The sequence below is a fragment of the Saccopteryx bilineata genome, chromosome 6 (genome assembly GCF_036850765.1).
Source record: "Saccopteryx bilineata isolate mSacBil1 chromosome 6, mSacBil1_pri_phased_curated, whole genome shotgun sequence".
Taxonomy (NCBI): domain Eukaryota; kingdom Metazoa; phylum Chordata; class Mammalia; order Chiroptera; family Emballonuridae; genus Saccopteryx; species Saccopteryx bilineata.
Genome location: NC_089495.1, coordinates 146965234 through 146986272, shown reverse-complemented (window position 1 = coordinate 146986272; position 21039 = coordinate 146965234). Strand labels below are relative to the sequence as shown.

Here is a 21039-nt window from a genome sequence, read left to right as displayed (position 1 = left end):
CTATAGACTTCTTTTTGGAAACTTATCAGAGAAGAAATACTAAACTAAAAGTACTAAATGGATCTGTTTATGGGTTAGAGGTGACTAAACTTAATGCCATAAATTAAAATAGACTGTCTTCTTTTTTCAACTTTTTTCAGCTGCCAAGTTCATTTTATACCATTGATTCTTTGCCTGCTCCACCTAACTGGTCATCTTTCATTAGCATATTTCCATTTCTTGACCTTTCCAGAAAAGCCTTGCCTTCTGAAACAGGCTCTGCTTAAGCCTGTATGTTGTTGTACTCTTTTCAGAATCCAAGATCTACTCAGATTATAATTTTTATTTGTAATTAGTAGTTGACAACTTGCTATAACATGAAACCTTAAAGTATCTTGATTCTAATTCATTAACCTCCCAACTCCTCTATCAGAATAACCCTTGGGTATATATTTTTTTAATATTCACCAATAATAAATTTAGTAGGTCTTAAATAAGATTGAGGAATCTATATTTTTCAAAGAATACACAGATCTGGCAGGTTGAGAAGTTATCATTTCATATCCTAGAGAGGTGGAATATAATGAAAAGTAAAAAGATTGGTCAAGTTAATTTATTTTGTGTTTGTTTCAGTTGTTGCATTGTTTTTCTCCCCTGTTTTCCTAGTATTTTTAAATCTTTTAAATCCTGATATTTAGTAGAAAAGGATTCTAAAACTTGCCAAGGGAAGTAAATGAAAACTGGTAAAATAATATTATTTGTACTAGGATAATTGTAGGGTATTTACTTTCCTTCAGTTTTATAAATGAGCTTGAAAGGTAACTACATAAATAGCATATAAGGGACAGTGTACTATTGTCTGATAAGCTCTGGCCTAAGAGTCCTGGCTGACTAGCTGAAAGTCACATCACTATGGATCATAGTCACTTCATCTGTGAAATAATAGTACAGATTTTCATGTCCCGTACACTTAATCAGATAGTGGTTAAGATGTGGTGACTGATACGGGGTGTCAGTGATGAACTGAAGGGCTCTTACCCCTTTAACACACACTATGAAGAACATGTCAGCATTTCAACTACCAGCAGCAGTGGTATGAATATAGGGGGCCAGTTTTTATGTTTGTTTTTAACAAATTTTGGAATAATTTCAGACTTATGAGAAAGTTATCACACTAATATGAAAAAAATTCCATCAGACTCTTGACCTAGATACTCCAAATGTTATTTCCCACATTTGTATTGCCATTTTTCTCTCCCCTCTCTGCATCTTCCTCACCCCTCACACCCAGTTTTTACTTATATTTTCGACAGGGAGTTGCATAATGTTTCTTACAAATCAGTATATGTTTCTTGAAAATAAGGACATTTTTAAAAATAGAACCACGTTTATCAAAGGGGGCCAAGGAAATTAACAATGATATTCCATAATACTATCAAGTGACCTCAACATATTTGAAGATTATAGACTGGTTACTTTGTAGAATGCCCCTCAATCCCCAAATAGATTTTGGATGACATACTTTCAGTGTTTAGAAGACCAAATTTAAAATGTTTAATGTATATTATAAATTGAGTTTTAACTGCTTCTTAATTTGTAAGGAAGGAAGATATCCTGTCCTGAGTGAAATTTTTTTAGTAAATGAAAATGCTAATAGTCTTCTAGAAGTGAAATTTTGAGATTTTTCTTAAAACTCAAGGCAGTTTTACAGTATTATATGTTTTAAGTTGTCACTGTGTATTCGGAGTTTGCTGTTAAGAGCTGATAGAATGTACCGTATTTTTCGCTCCATAAGATGCATGGGCATTTCCCCCTCCATTTGGGGGGGGGGGTGCGTCTTATGGACTTAAAAATACAGTAATTATAAGAATATGTAGAAGTGAGAAATTTCTGTTGGATATGGCTAGGAAAACTTGGAAGGTACCAAATGAAATTGGCCATTTCCTGTGGTAAGTATGTGTTTTGAATTTGGTGTTGAAAATCTTTAGTGCATTAAAAATACAGAGATAAAATTAGGCTTTATGTTTGAAGTAATTATAAGCAACAGTACAGAGATAATCATAAGAAGGCGAAACATGAACTATTAGAGTACTACTAGGACATTTGTGTAAGAAACAGGTTTGGAATAATGACATGGAAACTAGGCTGGCCCTGGTTGGGTAGTTCAGTTGGGGTAAAGTGTCATTCTCATAAGGTTACAGATCCATTCCCCTATCATGGCACATATACAAGAATCAATCAATGAATGCATAAATAAGTAGAATAACAAATCCATGTTTGACACTCTACCTTCTTCCCTTTCTTCCTCCCCTGCCCCCCTTTTCTCTCTCTCAAATTGATGTTAAAAAAAAAAAAAACTTGCCCTGAATACTGTAGAGGATATACTCTAGCAGGATGTGTAAAGGGACATCATCAAAGTGGCCCTTTGAGTGGAAAAATATCATTGTAAAAACAGGTTGAAATGATAACTATAGCACCCCTATCCTGCAAAAAGGTTAAAGAGTTGTTAAAGACTTGAATGGGCTAGTGATCATTTATTGTTGTGAACAGTTAATGCAACTGTATATAGTAAATAGAAATAGTAATAGCAAACTAGAAAGGTTAATAGTGAGGAACTTGAGGCAGTACTAAGACACTGAATTCTTTCACTTTTTTGAGATTTCACATAGGAGCACTGAGATAGTTGTGTAGAACTGGAATGAGCATGAGAACTTGAGATTTTGGTGTATAAAATGGCTTGCTAAATGACACACTTCTAGGGAAAGATAGAACTGGCTCTTAGGCAATTGATGCTACATAAAATATTTATGAATATTTATTGTATACTTATGGTAACTGTCAGATACTGTGTTAGGCACCAGGTTTCTGACATGTAGGTGAACAGAATTTTATGGCACTTAAATTGGAGTGGGGGCTGAGGATTCAAATAAATTATACACACACACACACACACACACACGCAGATGATGGGCAATTCAATGAAGAATAAAACTAGGGCAGTGGAGACTGAAAATAAAATGGAGCGTTCTGACCCAGTTCATTCCAGGATCATAACCTTTACTGCTCCTTGTCCCTTCAACTCTTTTTGGCCTTGACGCCTCTGTATAACTTGCACCGACAGTGTGTCCTTGACGTCCTTGCCCTGTGGCCTGGCTTGTGCATGCAGCACTGTTCTGCACAGAGGTGATATGCAGTAGCATAAAGCTGGTGGTGGGTTCTGTTTACCCGAACCATTAAATCTGCAGTGTGCAGTTTTCTTTTTTAAAAGGACACTGTCAAGTACTTTTAAATGGTTATATATAATAACAGTTTTCTTCTTATATTTACTTTTGTTTCAATTGATTACCCTTTATTCTTGTTTGAAATGGATGTAAATTAAAGAGGATTTTTACTTATTGTCTTAAATGATCAGTATTAGACCTCTAGGAATAATAAATGCTACTAATTACTATGATTTTTTATCTGTAAAATAGTATTTTATGGATACTTTTAAATAAAATATTTTTAAGTAGTGTGTAATTTGAATTTATTGTCTTAAATTGTGGGAGGTGTTTAACTTTATTAACTAATCAGTGTGTTAGCTAAGAAATGATAATTTTTTTACGTATAAGTATATACAACTTGATGCATTTTTAAATATAGTCCTAAAAAGTACAGAGAGCCTTCAGAATTCCATTAACACTAGGAGTAAATTTTAGTCAAACTCTATTTCATGGCTTAGAACCTGAGTTGACTAGTTATTTGTAACTTGCTTACTAATGTAACCAGGAGTTTTGTTGGTGGTTTTGGTAGTTAGGTATTGATATTAGTATGTAAGATACTAGTTATAATTACATTTTAAACCCAGCTTCCAAGAATAAAGACAGGTATTGTGTATGATGTTATCCGATGTTATAATTATGCTGTAAACTAAATTGCTAAGAACAAATACAGATTTTTCTCTCGTTTTCTAGTCTTTTTATCCCTGGATCTCCTAGACACACACATTAAGTAAATGAGTGAGATTTCTCCTCTGTAGTTTTAATTTCCTTTTATAACATATAGGAAGTAGTAGAGTGAATATTGCTTTACTAACTGAAGTTTTAGTGGAAATTTTATTTGAGGAGTGACTGTCAAAGCTGTTTGCTGACCACAGCTGCTTTGTTGTAGGAGGACTGACCAATGGTAGTGGTCGCTATGTCTCCGCAGCGCCTGGAGCGGAAGCGAAGTACCGGAGTGCCTCGGGCACTTCCAGTCTGTTCAGCTCCAGCAGCCAGCTCTTTCCTCCCTCTCGGCTTCGGTACAACAGGTCTGATATTATGCCTTCCGGCCGCAGTAGATTACTGGAAGATTTCAGAAACAACCGCTTCCCAAACCTTCAGCTTAGAGACTTGATTGGACACATAGTTGAGTTTTCTCAAGACCAGCATGGTTCTAGGTAAGTGATTATGATTTTAATACTTTCCATGGCATTTTTGTTTTAGAAATTGTTACCTTGTAAAAGCCAAAATTTTTCTTGATAAGAATCATTTGATGGGCCCTGGCCGGTTGGCTCAGCGGTAGAGCATCGGCCTGGCGTGCGGGGGACCCGGGTTCGATTCCCGGCCAGGGCACATAGGAAAAGCGCCCATTTGCTTCTCCACCCCCCCCCCTTCCTCTCTGTCTCTCTCTTCCCCTCCTGCAGCCAAGGCTCCATTGGAGCAAAGATGGCCCGGGCGCTGGGGATGGCTCCTTGACCTCTGCCCCAGGCGCTAGAGTGGCTCTGGTCACTGCAGAGCGATGCCCCGGAGGGGCAGAGCATCGCCCCTGGTGGGCGTGCCGGGTGAATCCCGGTCCGGCGCATGCGGGAGTCTATCTGACTGTCTCTCCCCGTTTCCAGCTTCAGAAAAATACAAAAAAGAATCATTTGATCTGCATAAAAGTTGGAAGCTTTTAAAGAATAAATACCCAATATGTTTTATATCTTTCCTAGTAAGATAAATGATAAAATACAGATTTAAATTTATTTTTTTAGATTTTCCAGTTTTCTATAATGAGTCTTTTTTATAATATAGCAGTGCCTTTTTATTGGATTCTTTTTATTGCATTGACTCTGAATACATTTACTGTCTTTAAATTTTTCTTAAAATATTCTGAATTGCATTTGTGGACTTGAAGCATCCCTGATGTATATATACATTGTCTAAAAAAAATAAGTTAAAATCATTTCATAGCTTTTGGGCTAAGACCAAGTATAAAAAAAAGTTTAAAACCAGTTAAATACTTTCGTGTTCCTTTATAGATTTATATTCAGTGTGACAATCAAATTGAAACTTTTTTTATTAAAAAGCTTGGTGCTTGAGGTAGATGTGAATTAGTGGTCTGAAGATACAGCACGGAAAGGAAAATAGTAGTAGAATTCTAACACATTTATGAATTTTGAGATGTTTTTCTTTTTATAGTTTTAAAGTAAACCTGAAATTTTTAGTCTGTGTGCTGCCAAAGCAAGCACTAAACCTGGGGAAAAAAAAGTTTTTAATTTTCCCATTGATTTGAGAGAGAGCAGTGGAGGGAGAAAGAGAAGCATCAACTCATTGTTCCATTTAGTTGTATATGCATTGGCTGCTTCTTGTATATGCTCTGACTGGGGATTGAACTTGCAGTCTTGGTGTGCTGGGACAGTGCTCAATCCACTGAGTCACCTAGCCAGGGTAAAACTGAAAAAAAAAAAAAGTTATTGCCCTGGCCGGTTGGCTCAGCGGTAGAGCGTCGGCCTGGCGTGCGGGGGTACTCGGGTTCGATTCCCGGCCAGGGCACATAGGAGAAGTGCCCATTTGCTTCTCCACAACCCCCCCCTCCTTCCTCTCTGTCTCTCTCTTCCCCTCCCGCAGTCAAGGCTCCACTGGAGCAAAGATGGCCTGGGTGCTGGGGATGGCTCCTTGGCCTCTGCCCCAGGCGCTAGAGTGGCTCTGGTCACGGCAGAGCGACGCCCCGGATGGGCAGAGCATCGCCCCCTGGTAGGCAGAGCGTCGCTCCTGGTGGGCGTGCCAGGTGGATCCCGGTCTGGCGCATGCAGGAGTCTGTCTGACTGTCTCCCCGTTTCCAGCTTCAGAAAAATACAAAAAAAAAAGTTATTGATTAAATAGTTGCATATAAATTTTGTCTCTCTGTAGTTGAAAGTTCCTTAAGAGTAGCAAATGAACCTCTATCACTCACAAAGGGTAGCTTATAAGGAATTCAGTTGCATTTAATGAACTTTATTTCTAAGTTTCTTTTATTATGTTCTAAAAAGATATTTAGTAATATTGTATGTATATTATGAAAAATACATGAATAACCGGTAAAATGTTTGTAATTGTCTTTTTCATTGATTATAATGCAGCTGGAACAAAGAAGGATTAAGCATCTTTATATCCATACTTTTTGCCAGTCTAACGGGTAGTTATTTTAAATTAAGGTGTTAGAAAGAAACACTAGGTCTCTTTTATTCTTTTGTGTTACTTTGGCTGTCAACAGTAGAAAATGTGTTAGTCCTATTTCTGGGAATGATTATTGTGTGGATTGGAGTGTGCAGTACTGAAGTCAGATACAGATTTCGCAGGGCTTCTTTCCAGTGTGCTCTCGTGGCATTGAAAATTTCTTCCACACAGGTTCATCCAGCAGAAGCTAGAGAGAGCTACTCCATCTGAGCGCCAGATGGTGTTTAATGAAATTCTACAGGCAGCATATCAGTTAATGACAGATGTTTTTGGCAACTATGTTATACAAAAGTTTTTTGAGGTAAGCACCCATACATTTGTATATCTGTCCAAGTATATGCTTAATGCTTAGGAAAGCTCTAGAAGTTGGGTAAGAGTCATTTTCACATAAAAATATATGAGCTTGGCAGGAAATATTACAAATCATATAAGATAAAGATTTTGTATCTACAATATTTAAAGAACAACTAAAACTCAAAAAAGACAACCCAATTAAAAAGTGGACAAAGGACTTGAATAGACATTTTGCCATAGAAGATATATAAATGGCTAGTAAGCATATGAAAAGAAGCTCAACATCCTTAGTTATTAGGGAAACACAAATCAAACCATAATGAGATTACAGCCTGTTAGGATGATTGTAATAAAAAAAATGGAAGTAACCAGCATGTGATGTGAAGAAGTTGGATCCCTTGTACATTGCTTGTGGGAACATAAAATGGTTCAGCTGCTATGGAAGACATTTTGGCAGTTCCTCAAAATCCTAAACATAAAATTACCACACAACCCAGCAGTTTTGCTTCGAGGTATATACAAGATGGGGCAAAGTAGGTTTATACTGGTAAGTATGTGAAACAGAGTTTATTCTTGTATTATTCCTTACTATTTTATTATTTTCCATATGAACAACTATAAACCTACTTTTACCCCACCCTGTATGTACCCAAAAGATTTGAAAAGAGGAACTCAGATACTAAGTGTTTATTTCAGCATTATGCAGAATAGCCAGAAAGCAGAAATAACCCGTATGTCCAACAGATAAATGAATAAACAACATGTGGTATATGTGTACAATATTAGCCATAAGAAGGAATGAGGTCTGATATGTGCAACAACATGAATGAAGCTTAAGTGAAATACGCCAGATACAAAAGACATTGTAGGGTTCCTTTTATATGAAACATCTAAGCTAGGCAAATTCATGAGGACATAAAGTAGATTAGGGTTTACCGGAGGTGAGGAGGCAGGGTAGGGAGTTACTGCTTAATGCATACAGCATTTCTCTTTGGGGCAGTGCAAAGATTTAGAACAGATTGTGGTTGGTGGTTGTACAACAGTGTGAATATAAATAATGCCACTCAAGGATACACTTAAAAATGGTTAAAATGACATTTTATAGTATATAGTTCATCACAAAAAAAGTTTTGATAAAAGTATTGACATACAATATTAGTTTCAGGTGTACAACAGTAATTTGATTTTTATATACCTTATGAATTACAGAAATATTTTTAAAATTATGTGGGCCTACTTTAAAAGGGAAGGTTAATATAATCCTGATCAATATTTGAAACTATAAAGCATTGAGAGGAAGTCTTAGGTGAAGCAGTGAATTGTATATACAATCTTTATTTGGATTTTTAGGTGTCATTTATTTTGTGTTACCTGATTATTAGCTTATAATTAAACATCTGTGTTGTAGTTTATGTCAGAATATAATTGAGAATGAACTAGTCTGAATGTATAGCTTAGATTCATTTATATTAAAGATGAGGGTTTGTTTGAAATGAAAAGTGAAGATATATGTTAGTATCAAGGAAATTGTTGATAATATGACTTAACCCCAAAGAAAGCAATACAGTTATCATTTCAAGCATCTCTGGGCCTATCTTAATTAATTAGCTTTTACCTAAATAGCTCCGCTCCAGTGTGCTATTTTAAAAATCAATTCAATAGTCTGTAAACAGTAGGTTAAGTTTAACAAAGTAACTTTTTAGTAATATTACTTTCACTTTTTAGTAATATTATTTATTTTCTTCTCTGTCAGTTTGGGAGTTTGGATCAAAAATTAGCCCTGGCTACTCGTGTTCGTGGTCATGTTCTACCCTTGGCTTTGCAGATGTATGGCTGCCGTGTTATTCAGAAAGCATTAGAGTCTATTTCATCTGACCAGCAGGTAATTGTAAGTTAAGACAAAATTTCTGTATTACTTTATTCAGTTTCTAAATTACTTTATTCTTTTTATCTCATAATGGTCTTGGAGTAAAATATTAAATGTTTCTATAGTTAGGCTAAAAGATTGTTTAAAATCTGTCTCAAATAGTAAATTATTAATTAAAAGTTACATAGCAGACCTTAGCTCTGCCCTTTATTCGTCTCTTCACCTTGTCATCTCTAGATGCAGGTGTCTGAGTGCCTGCTGTGGGCAGGCAGAGTGCTGCAGGGTGTTCTTGCTGTCACTTCTTACTCGATTTTCCATCATCCTGGGAATACATTTTACTATTTCTAATGTTTATTTGGATTGTATTTATATTTCATCATAAGAATAAAAATTTTTAAGTCAAGTACAAATTTATATATATAAAGTTTTTAAAAATCTCACTCAACAGGAAAATAACCTGTTCTTTACAGTTCTCTAAAAGAGAGAAAATACATACAAATTAAATGGGAAATATACCATGTTGTGGGATAGAAAAGTCTATTTTAAGTTAAAAGGATTAATGCAATTTGAATTATATACCTGTGGGAATTTATCTTGTCACTGATCAAAATAATTTTTTAAATTATTTAAAATAGGGGTATTAAGGAGAGTAGGGGATGAGGATAAAATGATCTACTAGATTTTTTAAATAAACTGAAACCGCTAATTAGTATGATTCTCTTATGAGTTTAAACAGACTGTTAAAATGAAATTCATAACACCAGATACCATTTTGTATATGACTGGTTTAAGTACTACAATGAAACATAATAAGAGTAATGAAGTAATTATTTTATTGAGCCATATTCTTAGTAAGCTTGAAAAAATGAGCTTTGACTCTCAACCCACATAAATAAATTCTGGAATTCAAAACAATAATATGTGGTGGATGTGGATATTTAAGCATTAGTTACAGCAGGGGTCGGGAACCTGTGGCTCTTTTGATGGTTGCATCTGGCTCACAGACAAATCTTTAATAAAAAAATAATAATGTTAAAAATATAAAACATTCTCATGTATTACAATCCATTCATTTCCTACCGCTCATGTTCATGGTTGCGGGTGGCTGGAGCTAATCACAGCTGTCCTCCAGGACACCACCAAATTTTTATTGGATAATGCGTAACATACACAGATCGTTGTATGGCTCTCATGGAATTACATTTTAAAATATGTGGCATTCATGGCTCTCTCAGCCAAAAAGGTTCCTGACCCCTGAGTTACAGTATTGACAATGTGTGAGAAAATAACATTTCTCTGGTGGAAATTCTGAGTTTTAGAGAGTAATTGAGCCTGACCAGATGGTGGCACAGTGGACAGAGTATGGCCTGGGACACTGAGGACCCAGGTTTGAACCTTGTGGTCACCAGCTTGAGCACAGGCCCATCTGGCTTGAGCGCAGGGTCACCAGCTTGAATTTGGAATCATAGACATGACCTCATGGTCAGTGGCTTGAGCCCAAAGTCGCTGACTTGAGTGAGGGGTCACTGGCTTGGCTGGAGCACCCCCGGTCAAGACACATGAGAATCAATCAATGAACAACTAAGGTGCCGCAACTGTGAGTTGATGCTTCTCATCTCTCTCTCTTCCTATCTCTCTCAAAAAAAAAAGTAATTGAAGGTATGTTACAATGGAGAAAAATCAACAAATTTGATTATATACAAGCTTAGACCTTCTCTGCTGTCTTAAACTGCCATAGATACTTTAAATATATTTTAAATTTTTTTAATATTTGAAAATATATTCGATCCCCAGTCAGCACACACATGAGAAGTGACCATCTACTTCTCTTCCCCTCCTGCTCCCCCATCTCTCTCTTCACCTTTCACGGCCTGTGGCTTGATTGGTTCCAGCGCAGGCCTGGACACTGAGGAGAGCTCTGTTGATTCGAGCATCCTCCCAGGTGGGGGTGGCCAGGTGGATCCCCGTTGGGGCACATGCAGGGAATCTGTCTCTATCTCCTCTCCTCTCGCTTAAAAACAATTTTTTTTAAGAAAGAAAGAAAATACAAAGCAATTGGAGTAAGCTGAACCATTTAATGAATAATATTATCTATTTGAGTTCTTAAGGTACATTTTATTTTGTAGTTTAGTTTCTAAGCAAACGTCTTTTGTATCTCGACTTAACAGGATTTCTTTACAATTATATATGAATATAGTTGAGTTCTTCATGTGAGAGATTTTAAATATGAATACCTTTACACTACTGTGTATTTAGTTTCTTCACAATACTATTTACTATTGCACTGATAAGGCACAGAAATTATTGTGTGGCTACCTATAAGAAGAAATGTTAACCTTAGCTTAAAAAAATGCAGTTATGCCTAACCTGCAGTGGCGCAGTGGATTAAGTGTTGACCTGGAATGCTGAGGTCACTGGTCAGAGCCTCGGGCTTGCCGGGTCAGGCACATAGGAGAAGCAGGTACTACAAGTTGATGCTTCCCACTCCTCCCTTCTCTCTTTTTTTCTCTCTTTTTTCCTCTCTCTCTCCTCTCTTCTCTCTCTCTCCTCTCTCTAAAATCAATAAAAATCATTTCTTAAAAAAAAAATGCAGTTAGTAAGAAAAGTTTACAATAAATAGGTTTAACCTTATTAGTAATTAGAGAAATATATATTGAAAAGGGTCCTTTTTGTTCATTTTATGAGCACAAATCTAAAATCTCCTGAAAATCTGTTCCTGTAAAAGTTATTAATTTACTAAGTAAGCTATATTGAGGAGGGAGGCAGCGGGTGAGAGTTCAGAGTTCAGCAGCTGAGCCCATGACCCCCATAGGCCCTGTAGTTTCTTTTACCTATGTGCCCAGCCAGCTGGGGGAAGATGCCAAAATGGCAACCAGCAACTATTTTGGATTCACCCACAGTGCGGTGGCGGCGGCAGCTGTTGCCCAGTATAGGCAGTGGCACAGTGGATAGAGCATTAGACTGGGACGTGGAGGACCTGGGTTCGAGACCCCGAGGTCGCCAGCTTAAGCGTGGGCTCATTGGGTTTGAGCAAGGGATCACTCTGTCTGCTGTAGGACACCCCCCCCCCCCCCCGGGTCAAGGCACATATGAGAAATCAATCAATGGACAACTAAGGAACCGCAACGAAGAATTGATGCTTCTCATCTCTCTCCCTTCCTGTCTGTCCCTGTTTCTCTCTCTGACTCTCTCTGTCTCTGCCACAAAAAAAAAAAAATACATAAATAAAGATAATCATTTTTAAAATTAAAAAAAAGCTATATTAAAATAAATTATTATAAGATCATTAAAAAGAAGAAAAATGTCCAACAGTAATTTCTTTCCATAATTGAGATGTGAAAATCACATATCCCTATTGTAGAGTCATGCACCTGAAACTTATATAATTTTATTAACCAGTTCTCACCCCAATAAATTCAATAAGAAAAATTTTAAATCACATATTCTACAAGAGTTCAATTTCTTACCATTTTCCACGCACTTGATAGACTCATGCAGTCACTTAAAATAATTATGGGCTCAGGTAGTGCTAATAGAGAAAAAATTCTGAGTGAGTTCTGTTACCAGCTGAGAAAGATGAGTGGAAGATGCACACAGTGAACACAGTAGTTTAAATATGGCCAGTTAATCACTAGGTGATATTTCAGCAAGTATAATTCTCATTACAATCTTACAAAATGTTTAAATAATTTTCAACTTCATTGGTTTTGTCTAATCATGCTTTGGGAGAGGATTTTAAACTTGTATATGTAAAAAAATTGCAAACAAAATTTTGAGTATATCTTGTGTTCTCATCTCAGTATTTTTTTATCCTGTTACATTGTTTGATGTGGCAGTTATTTAAATGTCATTTTTTTTGCAGAGTGAAATGGTAAAGGAGCTAGATGGTCATGTACTCAAGTGTGTGAAAGATCAGAATGGGAACCATGTTGTACAAAAATGTATTGAATGTGTTCAGCCACAGTCACTACAATTCATCATTGATGCTTTCAAAGGACAAGTAAGAGTTTTGGCTTCTATCTAGTTAGCAGGGCATTTTAGATGTTTAGTGTTAACACATTTTTCGTAATTCACACGATAATACCTAGTACTTATATACAAATTTACAAAATAGTGAATGATACTAACTTCTGCCTCTTTTATAGAATCAGTCAATAGCTTCATTTTTTTTGAAGCTGAGAAGTAGAACTGAGTTGAATTATGTTACTTTAAGAAGTAAAGTGCCTGACCGTAGTGGCGCAGTGGATAAGCCTTGACCTGGAATGCTGAGGTTGCTGGTTTGAAACCCTGGGCTTGCCTGGTCAAGGCACATACGGGAGTTGATGCTTCCTGCTCCTTCCCACTGTCTGTCTGTCTCTCTCTCTTTCTCTCTCTTTCTCTCTTCTCTGAAATGAATAAATAAAATAAAAATAATTTTAAATAAAAAGTAAAGATAACCTTACCTGACCAGGCAGTGGTGCTGTGGATAGAATGTCAGACTGGGACCCAGGGGACCCAGGGTCGAAACCCCAAGGTCGCTGGCTTGAGCATGGGATTATAGACACGACCCCATGATCTCTAGCTTGAGCGCAAAGGTCCCTGGCTTGAGCCCAAGGTCACTGGCTTGAGCAAGAGGTCACTCACTCTGCTGTAGCCACCGGTCAAGGCACATATGGGAAAGCAATCAAAGAACAACTAAGCAGCCACAATGAAGAATTGATTCTTCTCATCTCTCTCCCTTTCTGTCTGTCTGTCCCTCTCTCTGACTTTTTCTCTGTCTCTGTCATAAAAAAGAAAGAAAGAAGTAAAGATAAACCTCTATTACAGTTGTAAACTCAACGTTATCCAAATTTCTTGGGAAAGGAGGGAAGAAAACTTAAAATTATATAATAAAAGATAATAAATACTAATTAGTAACATACATAGTAATTAATAGTTTCTAATTGTGCTGTGCAATATCCTCACCCCACACTATGTTTTTTCTTATTATTACATGCCCTCCATCTTCTATTTAGGTTCCTTTTAATCAAAATATTTGTTAACCCCTAAATTGAGCACCCCATGGTATGGTCATATTAAATGTGAATTCCCTGCTCTTCTATTTTAAATTAGTTCTGCATGTCATCAAAAACCCGTCTACGGGCCCTGGCCGGTTGGTTCAGTGGTAGAGCATCGGCCCAGCTTGTGGAAGTCCCGGGTTAGATTCCTGGCCAGGGCACACAGGAGAATCTGCTTCTCCACCCTCCCCCCTCTTCTTTATCTCTCTCTTCCTCTCCTGCAGCCAAGGCTCCATTGGAGCAAAGTTGGCCCGAGCGCTAAGGATGGCTCTATGGCAGGGGTCCCCAAACTTTTTACAAGGGGGCCAGTTCACTGTCCCTCAAGACTGTTGGAGGGCCGGACTATACAAAAAACTATGAACAAATCCCTATGCACACTGCACATATCTTATTTTAAAGTAAAAAAAAAAAACAGGAACAAATACAATATTTAAAATAAAGAACAAGTAAATTTAAATCAACAAACTGACCAGTATTTCAATGGGAACTATGGACCTTATTTTGGCTAATGAGATGGTCAATGTGCTCCTCTCACTGACCACCAATGAAAGAGGTGCCCCTTCCGGAAGTGCGGCGGGGGCCGGATAAATGGCCTCAGGGGGCCGCATGTGGCCTGTGAGCCGTAGTTTGGGGACCCCTGCTCTATGGCCTCTGCCTCAGGTGCTAGAATGGCTCTGGTTGCAACAAAGCAACAGCCCAGATGGGCAGAGCATCGCTCCCTGGTGAGCATGCTGGGTGGATTCCGATAGGGTGCATGAGGGAGTCTGTCTGCCTCTCCACTTCTCACTTCAGAAAAATACCCAAAAAAACTCCAAAAACAAAAACCTGTCTATGCCTGGCTAGGTAGCTCAATTGGTTAGAGCGTCGTCCCACCATGCCAAGGTTGTGGGTTCCATCCTGCATCAGTGCAACAGAACTCTCCCTCCCACCCTCCCCTCCCCTCTCCTTCACTTTCTTCTCCTCTCCCTCCCCTTCTCGCCCCTCCTTTCCTTTTCTCTCCTTCTTTACTCTCCCCTCCTCTCCCCTCTTCCCCCTTCTCTCCCCTCCTCCCCTCCTCCCCTCCTCCCCTTTCCTCTTCTCTCCTCTCCTCTCCTCTCCTCTCCTCTCCTCTCCTCTCCTCTCCTCTCCTCTCCTCTCCTCTCCTCTCCAAAAATCAATAAATAGTTGTTTTTTTAAAAACCTGTCTTTTTTATAGATCTTTTAAAAAATGTCAGAGAATGGACATTCAATTCTTCCAATTGTTTTAAGGTGTTTGTCCTTTCAACGCACCCTTACGGCTGCAGAGTGATCCAGCGCATCCTGGAGCACTGCACGGCGGAGCAGACCCTGCCAGTCCTGGAGGAGCTCCATCAGCACACGGAGCAGCTGGTACAGGTACACTCTCCTCAGGGCTGGAAGGGTTTGTATCGTTTTGAAAGTGGTTCCAGTTTTTTATTTCTATTTTTTGTAAATAATAATTTCCTTAACGCACTGTAGAGACACACAGGCAAAAGCATAGTGTTGTCTCCTGATTATATACTACTGAATTTGTAGAAAAATTATTAACATCTTAAAGAATAATCATTATTCTTAAGGAAAATAACTTTTAAATATCTATACTTAGGATCAATATGGCAATTATGTCATTCAGCATGTATTGGAACATGGTCGACCTGAAGACAAGAGCAAAATTGTTTCTGAAATCAGAGGAAAGGTCTTAGCCCTGAGTCAACACAAATTTGCCAGGTATTGCAATATTTTCTAATTCCAAAGGTCTGTTCTTTCAACTCTTTGGCTTTTATTAGCACAGAAATGCATATAGAATGTAATGTTGGACTATAATTTTTTCTTTAGTAGACTCAAAGCACGTACAGAATGTTGATTTTGTTCTTAAAGAATCTATATGACAAGCCTGACCTGTGGTGGCGCAGTGGATGAATCGTCGACCTGGAATGCTGAGGTTGCCGGTTCAAAACCCTGGGCTTGCCTGGTCAAGGCACATATGGGAGTTGATGCTTCCTGCTCCTCCCCCCTTCTCTCTCTCTGTCTCTCTTCTCTAAAACGAATAAATTTAAAAAAAAGTTTTTTTAAAAAAGAATCTGTATGACAAATTAGTTTGCCCACATATTCTGTTTTTGAAATCTGTAGTTAGAAAATTATTTGTCCCCAAGATCTGTTAGTAAATGCAGATTTAATTTTTTTAGTGCATGTTGGTGAGTCTTAGACCTTGTTAATGACCTAGTTCCCCTTTTAAAAATTGTAATTATAATTATAATTTAGTTACAATTTTAAGAGGCCAAAATTAAACTTGCAGAAGTCCAATACAGGTTCTCCTATGGTATTAATTTTTAAAGTAATTGTAAGAGATTCCTGTCTTGATTCTTGTGACTTTCAATGTATTGAGCAATTTCCTTCAAAAGTCAAGGAAATTGGCTATAAAGAAAAAAGCAGCAATACCATTTTTTGTGTGTACTTTAATTCTCAGCAATGTAGTAGAGAAGTGTGTTACTCATGCGTCCCGTGCCGAGAGAGCTCTGCTGATTGATGAAGTTTGCTGCCAGAATGATGGTCCTCACAGTGCCTTATACACCATGATGAAGGACCAGTACGCCAACTACGTGATTCAGAAGATGATCGACATGGCTGAACCCGCTCAGAGGAAGATCATCATGCACAAGGTAGTACATTTCACAGCCATGCATCTGATTTGCCTAGGCCTTCACTTCTTCCTGTTACGACTGGGAAAAGACTAAAATCAGCGGTAGCCTTGAGCAGCTGTGGGCATTAAATTCTTAAGGTGATCTGCTCAGTAAAATCACACTTTTCATCTGTTCATCTGTCTACCTTTAGCATTGCCCTTTGCTTTCCTGCTTATTTAGGTATACTTGATTTGACTATTACACGGGTCAAACATTGATTTTAAAATCTAACTAGATTTTCTCACTAACATAATAAATTTTCCAAAGATAGAATTTATGTTAACTTGATTGGTTTTTGTTTTTTAATATTGTATTTATTGATTTTCTTAGAGGGAGGGGTAGGGGGAGTGGGAAGTATAACCCATAGCAGCTGTTTCTTGTCTGTGGCCCTCACCACGCACGTCCAGGGTCCCGGCGACCTCAGCGTTCCAGGTCAGTACGTTAGCCACTGCGCAAGCCACCACAGGTCAGGCAATTGGCTTGTTTTAAATCAGTTAAGCTGTTTTTCTATCTTTCTCCTAGAATGATTTTTTTTAAGATATCATTAAGTTCTATAGGAAAACCTACTGTTAAAAAGAACACCAGAGGAAAGAATATTTAAATACTCTTAATCTTTTTCAAATTTATTCATTTAAGAAATGGGACAAAGTATATCACGTATTTGCACCTCTCCTTATATAGAGAGAAAGTGATCTTGTAAAATCATAAAAGTGCCTGCCTGACTTTATTCTGGTGGCTCAATGGATAAAGCATTGACCTGGAACACTGAGGTTGCTGGTTCGAAACCCTGGGCTTGCCAGAGTTGCTCATATGGGAGTTGATGCTTCCTGCTCCTCCCCCCTTTCTCTCTCTCTTTCTCTCCTCCTCTCTTTCTCTCCCCTCTCTAAAATGAATAAATAATTTTTTTTAAAATAAAATCATGTATTTTTGGCCTTCTGATTTCTAAAATTCTTCAACTTGATGTATTAATTTTAAAAATTTAGTATTTCTGCCTGGCCAGGCGGCGGCATTGTTGATAAAGCATCAGACTGGGATGCGGAGGACCCAGGGTTGAGGCCCTGAGGTCCCTGACTCGAGCACGGGGTTGCTGGCATGAGCGTGGGATCATAGCCACCCATGATGGCTGGCTTGAGCCCAAAGGTCGCTGGCTTGAGCAAGGGGTCACTTGATCTGCTGTAGCATCCCCCCCCCCCCCCCCGTCAAGGCGCATATGAGGAAGCAGTCGATGAACAACTAAGGTGCCACAACAAAGAATTGATGCTTCTCATCTCTCCCTTCCTATCTGCCTGTCCCTCCTGTCTCTCTCTCTGTCATAAAAAAATAATTTTAGTATTTCTGCTTAAAAATATATACCTAAAAGACTTTCAGTCTCATTTTTAACAACTACACACTTACTCAACCAGTGTCATGTATATTTCTGATTTTTTCACTATAATCATCAGTGCTTTATATGAATGTCTTTGCATGATTGTTTTTGTAGGGTAAATGTTTAGTTGTGGAAGTGCTGGTGCAAAGTATGCATACACTTACATTTTAGCAGATCCTGCCAAGTTGCTCTCAAACGGTACAAGGTTGCAAATCTGTTCAGTGTATGAAAAGGGTGCCTGCTTTACATGATCTCATAACTACCAGTTATTAGTTATAAAAATCTTTGCCACTCTGAATGTGAAGGTAATGATAGAATTTCTTTCATTTATATGTTAAAACCTATTAGTGAGATATTGACTACACATCTGATTGCTTATTTCTGTTTTTTGCTTTATTTTGTATTAAATTTTTGTCCAGCTGTCTCAAGTTGTGAAGTTGTGCCTTCATAGACTGGTCGCTCACTAGTGACCCTTTCCTGCTGTGCTCGGAGCCCCTCCCTCCCACTTGCATGTGGCAGTTCACGAGCAGTGGTTGGCTTGGTTGCTGGACAGTGTCCAGAGGAGGGCTTTGGAGAGATTGCATGGAACAGAGCTGCTTTTGCAGACAACTTGGGATTTTAATTTGGAAATTCCAGTTCTTCTAAATTACTTATATTTGGGGTGCTTTTTTTGTTTTGTTTTGTTCAGGAAATTAAATTTAACAGGATGACATTAATCCATGAGTATATAGGTTTCGGGTAAACAGGGGGCCCTTTTTTAAGAAATCAGAAACTAAAGTAACTATTTCCTAAGCAGATTATTTGTTTTTCAGATTCGACCTCACATTACTACTTTGCGCAAATACACATATGGGAAGCATATACTGGCCAAGTTGGAAAAGTATTATTTGAAAAATAGCCCAGATCTAGGGCCTATTGGAGGACCACCAAATGGAATGCTGTAAAGGGAAGAGAAGATAATGTAATCATGTGAAGAGAGCGTTTCTTGTGAATTATCAAAACACAACTCAACTATGAATCTTCAAAATTTTTTTTAAAGCAAACTATTTATTGACTTTATTCATCCATTTGTAAATTTTTTAAGGTTTTTGTGTATATTTGGGGGGTGGGAGTGCTGAATTATAAATTGTATTTCGCCCTGAGTGGAGACCTATCAGATTTGATTGCTGGCAAAGCACAGAATGCCTGTATATGATGTAACTGTACCAAAAAAAAAAAAGCTGTCACATATTTTGTAAATTTTTACCTTGTAAAGTCACAAAAATAGTTTTTAAAGGAAAAAGTACAGTATTCTTTTAGTAAACTGGCTTGCAATCTGGTAGGTCTATGGACCCCATAGCACAACGGGTTTATAGAGATGTATATAGAAATATAGTCATTTTTTTGTCCTTTGTGTGAAGCCTTTTATAACAGATTAACAATCAACTACATAAATATTATTAATATTTTAAAAAGAAAGTTAAGTTGTATTTTGGTAATTCACAAACTATCATGCAAGAAAAGTCAGCGAGTAAGACAAGAATTAAATGATTTGAGATGAAAAGAACTTACATTATTTATGGTGGATGTGGTTTTAATACAAAAACTGCCCTAAAACGTCTCTGGCAATGTACAGAAGTATTGTATATACTTACATATGTAATTGTTGTAAGAGGTAGAAAAAAAATCAAAATCATGGTGACACTTCCATCCAGTGCACTAAACGGAAAGTTAAGTCTCGTCGTAACTTTTTGGTTTGGTTTGCAATGAGGAAGAGTGGAAATTTGTATATTGTTTTGCTTATAGAATTACAAGGACATTTTGAGAAAGTGTTGAGCTTTATTTTGCTTTTTTATAGTAGATTCAGAAAGTAGGAATCAGAGGTGAAAAGGGAGCCACTGAACAGAGAATTTGATAGCTCAACATTTAAGCATGATTACATATTCAGATAGCTTTTTTTGCTTCCTATAAATATATGCATTGTGTGTGTAGTAATAGATGGTAAGTTTATACTTTGAAAGCAAATCTTGTTTCAATGTCTGTTATAAAAGCCTTGCTAATTTAGTAGTACTGCTTTCCTTGGTTGTACAGGTGTACATTTGTAAACCTTCATGCTGTAAATGGAATTTGTTTGATCTCTTTGGGAAACATATTTGCGTTTTAGTGTACATTTCTGTCCCTGCCCTCTTTGACCTGGCATATAGTGTTGTATAATGTAAATTTATTTCTCCAAATCAAGAGTGATTTTTTAAAAATTTTTTATCTTTATATGGTTTCAGAAGTATGAACCAGCTTTCTTTTTATTATTGTGAGAATTATTTTCTTTTATAACATAGTTGACTGTTAATATGGACATGCTAGGGTTTGGATCACTTTCAAGAAGTCAGGGTAATTGTGCATAATAGAAAGTATTGGACAGATACTTGGTTACCATGGAGGCCAATGCTTTTTCCATCTTATTAAATGTGCTGTGACTTTTTTCTTTGTACAGAAGAGTACTGTATTTTTGGATAGCCTACTCCCAAGTAAGAGCAAATCTGTATGATAACATTTTTTCTCTGGACATAAGACATAACAGTAACATGATGTACATTTACAAGCGGCCTTATGTACATTTCCCAACAATCTTTTTAAGGCAAAATTGTGATCATATGTGTATAATTAAAATCATTTTTAATCCTTTGCCTATGAAAATATTTTGGAAAATACCTTGCTTTGTATATTCAGTTTCTGAAAGATAAAGAAAGTGCTTTGTATTTTGTTGAAGTCAGTATTTTGTATAAAGCATTTATGTTGACCCACTTATGCTTAGTGCTGAAAACTAATGAGTCGTGCTCTCTCTTTAGAGTGAACATGTAAGGGATTTTTTATTAGCAGTCTTCTGAGCACAATATTGAACATAAAGGTTTTATCACTTAGCTGTTCACGTCATGAACCTAAAAATAATGGCATCGAGTTTGGGGTGCCAGGCATACTTTTTTATATTTAATGTTGAGTTACTCTAGTTTTTTAACCCAGCATTCCACAGTGAGGCCATTAAATCCCACGATCATCACTGTCACTTCTCATGGTCACACTGGTTGGTTCCTCATCATGTCCAGGTCGCAGTGGCAGTGCCCACCCCAGTGCGAAGCTGCTTTCTTCCCCTCCCCCCTCCTCGGCTCTGTTCTGCCGGCCTCGGACTGTCTCGGCCCGTGGCGAACTCTTGTTCCCACATCACTCAGCTCATGGTTTTAGACTCAAAGTTGTCCTTGTTGGAGATTGGTAGTGACTTTCCTAGATTTGCACAGTAGAATACTACCTGGTTTTCCTTTATCCTTACCCTCTGATGGCACAGGCAATTACCTCTGCAAACTTAGGAAGTCCTAGAGGATAGCACACTGGGAAACTGAACCCTCCTCCT

The 21039-nt window shown here is 37.6% G+C and overlaps 1 protein-coding gene across 12 annotated transcripts in view; it reads left to right on the top strand.

Moving 5' to 3' along the window:
* The window catches only part of PUM2 (pumilio RNA binding family member 2), a 103034-nt gene extending 82642 nt beyond the window's left edge, over window positions 1–20392 (top strand). For 7 of the 12 annotated variants that reach the window (XM_066237889.1, XM_066237883.1, XM_066237881.1 and 4 more), the window contains 8 exons: window positions 4129–4396; window positions 6588–6717; window positions 8464–8598; window positions 12440–12577; window positions 14862–14987; window positions 15217–15338; window positions 16078–16270; window positions 18470–20392. In XM_066237889.1, the coding sequence (XP_066093986.1) occupies window positions 4129–4396; window positions 6588–6717; window positions 8464–8598; window positions 12440–12577; window positions 14862–14987; window positions 15217–15338; window positions 16078–16270; window positions 18470–18601 (1244 nt within the window). In that variant the 3' untranslated portion in view covers window positions 18602–20392. The remainder of the gene's footprint in view (window positions 1–4128; window positions 4397–6587; window positions 6718–8463; window positions 8599–12439; window positions 12578–14861; window positions 14988–15216; window positions 15339–16077; window positions 16271–18469) is intronic. The other 5 variants (XM_066237891.1, XM_066237885.1, XM_066237890.1 and 2 more) reach the window with 1 other exon arrangement.
* The last annotated feature ends 647 nt before the right edge of the window (window positions 20393–21039 follow it).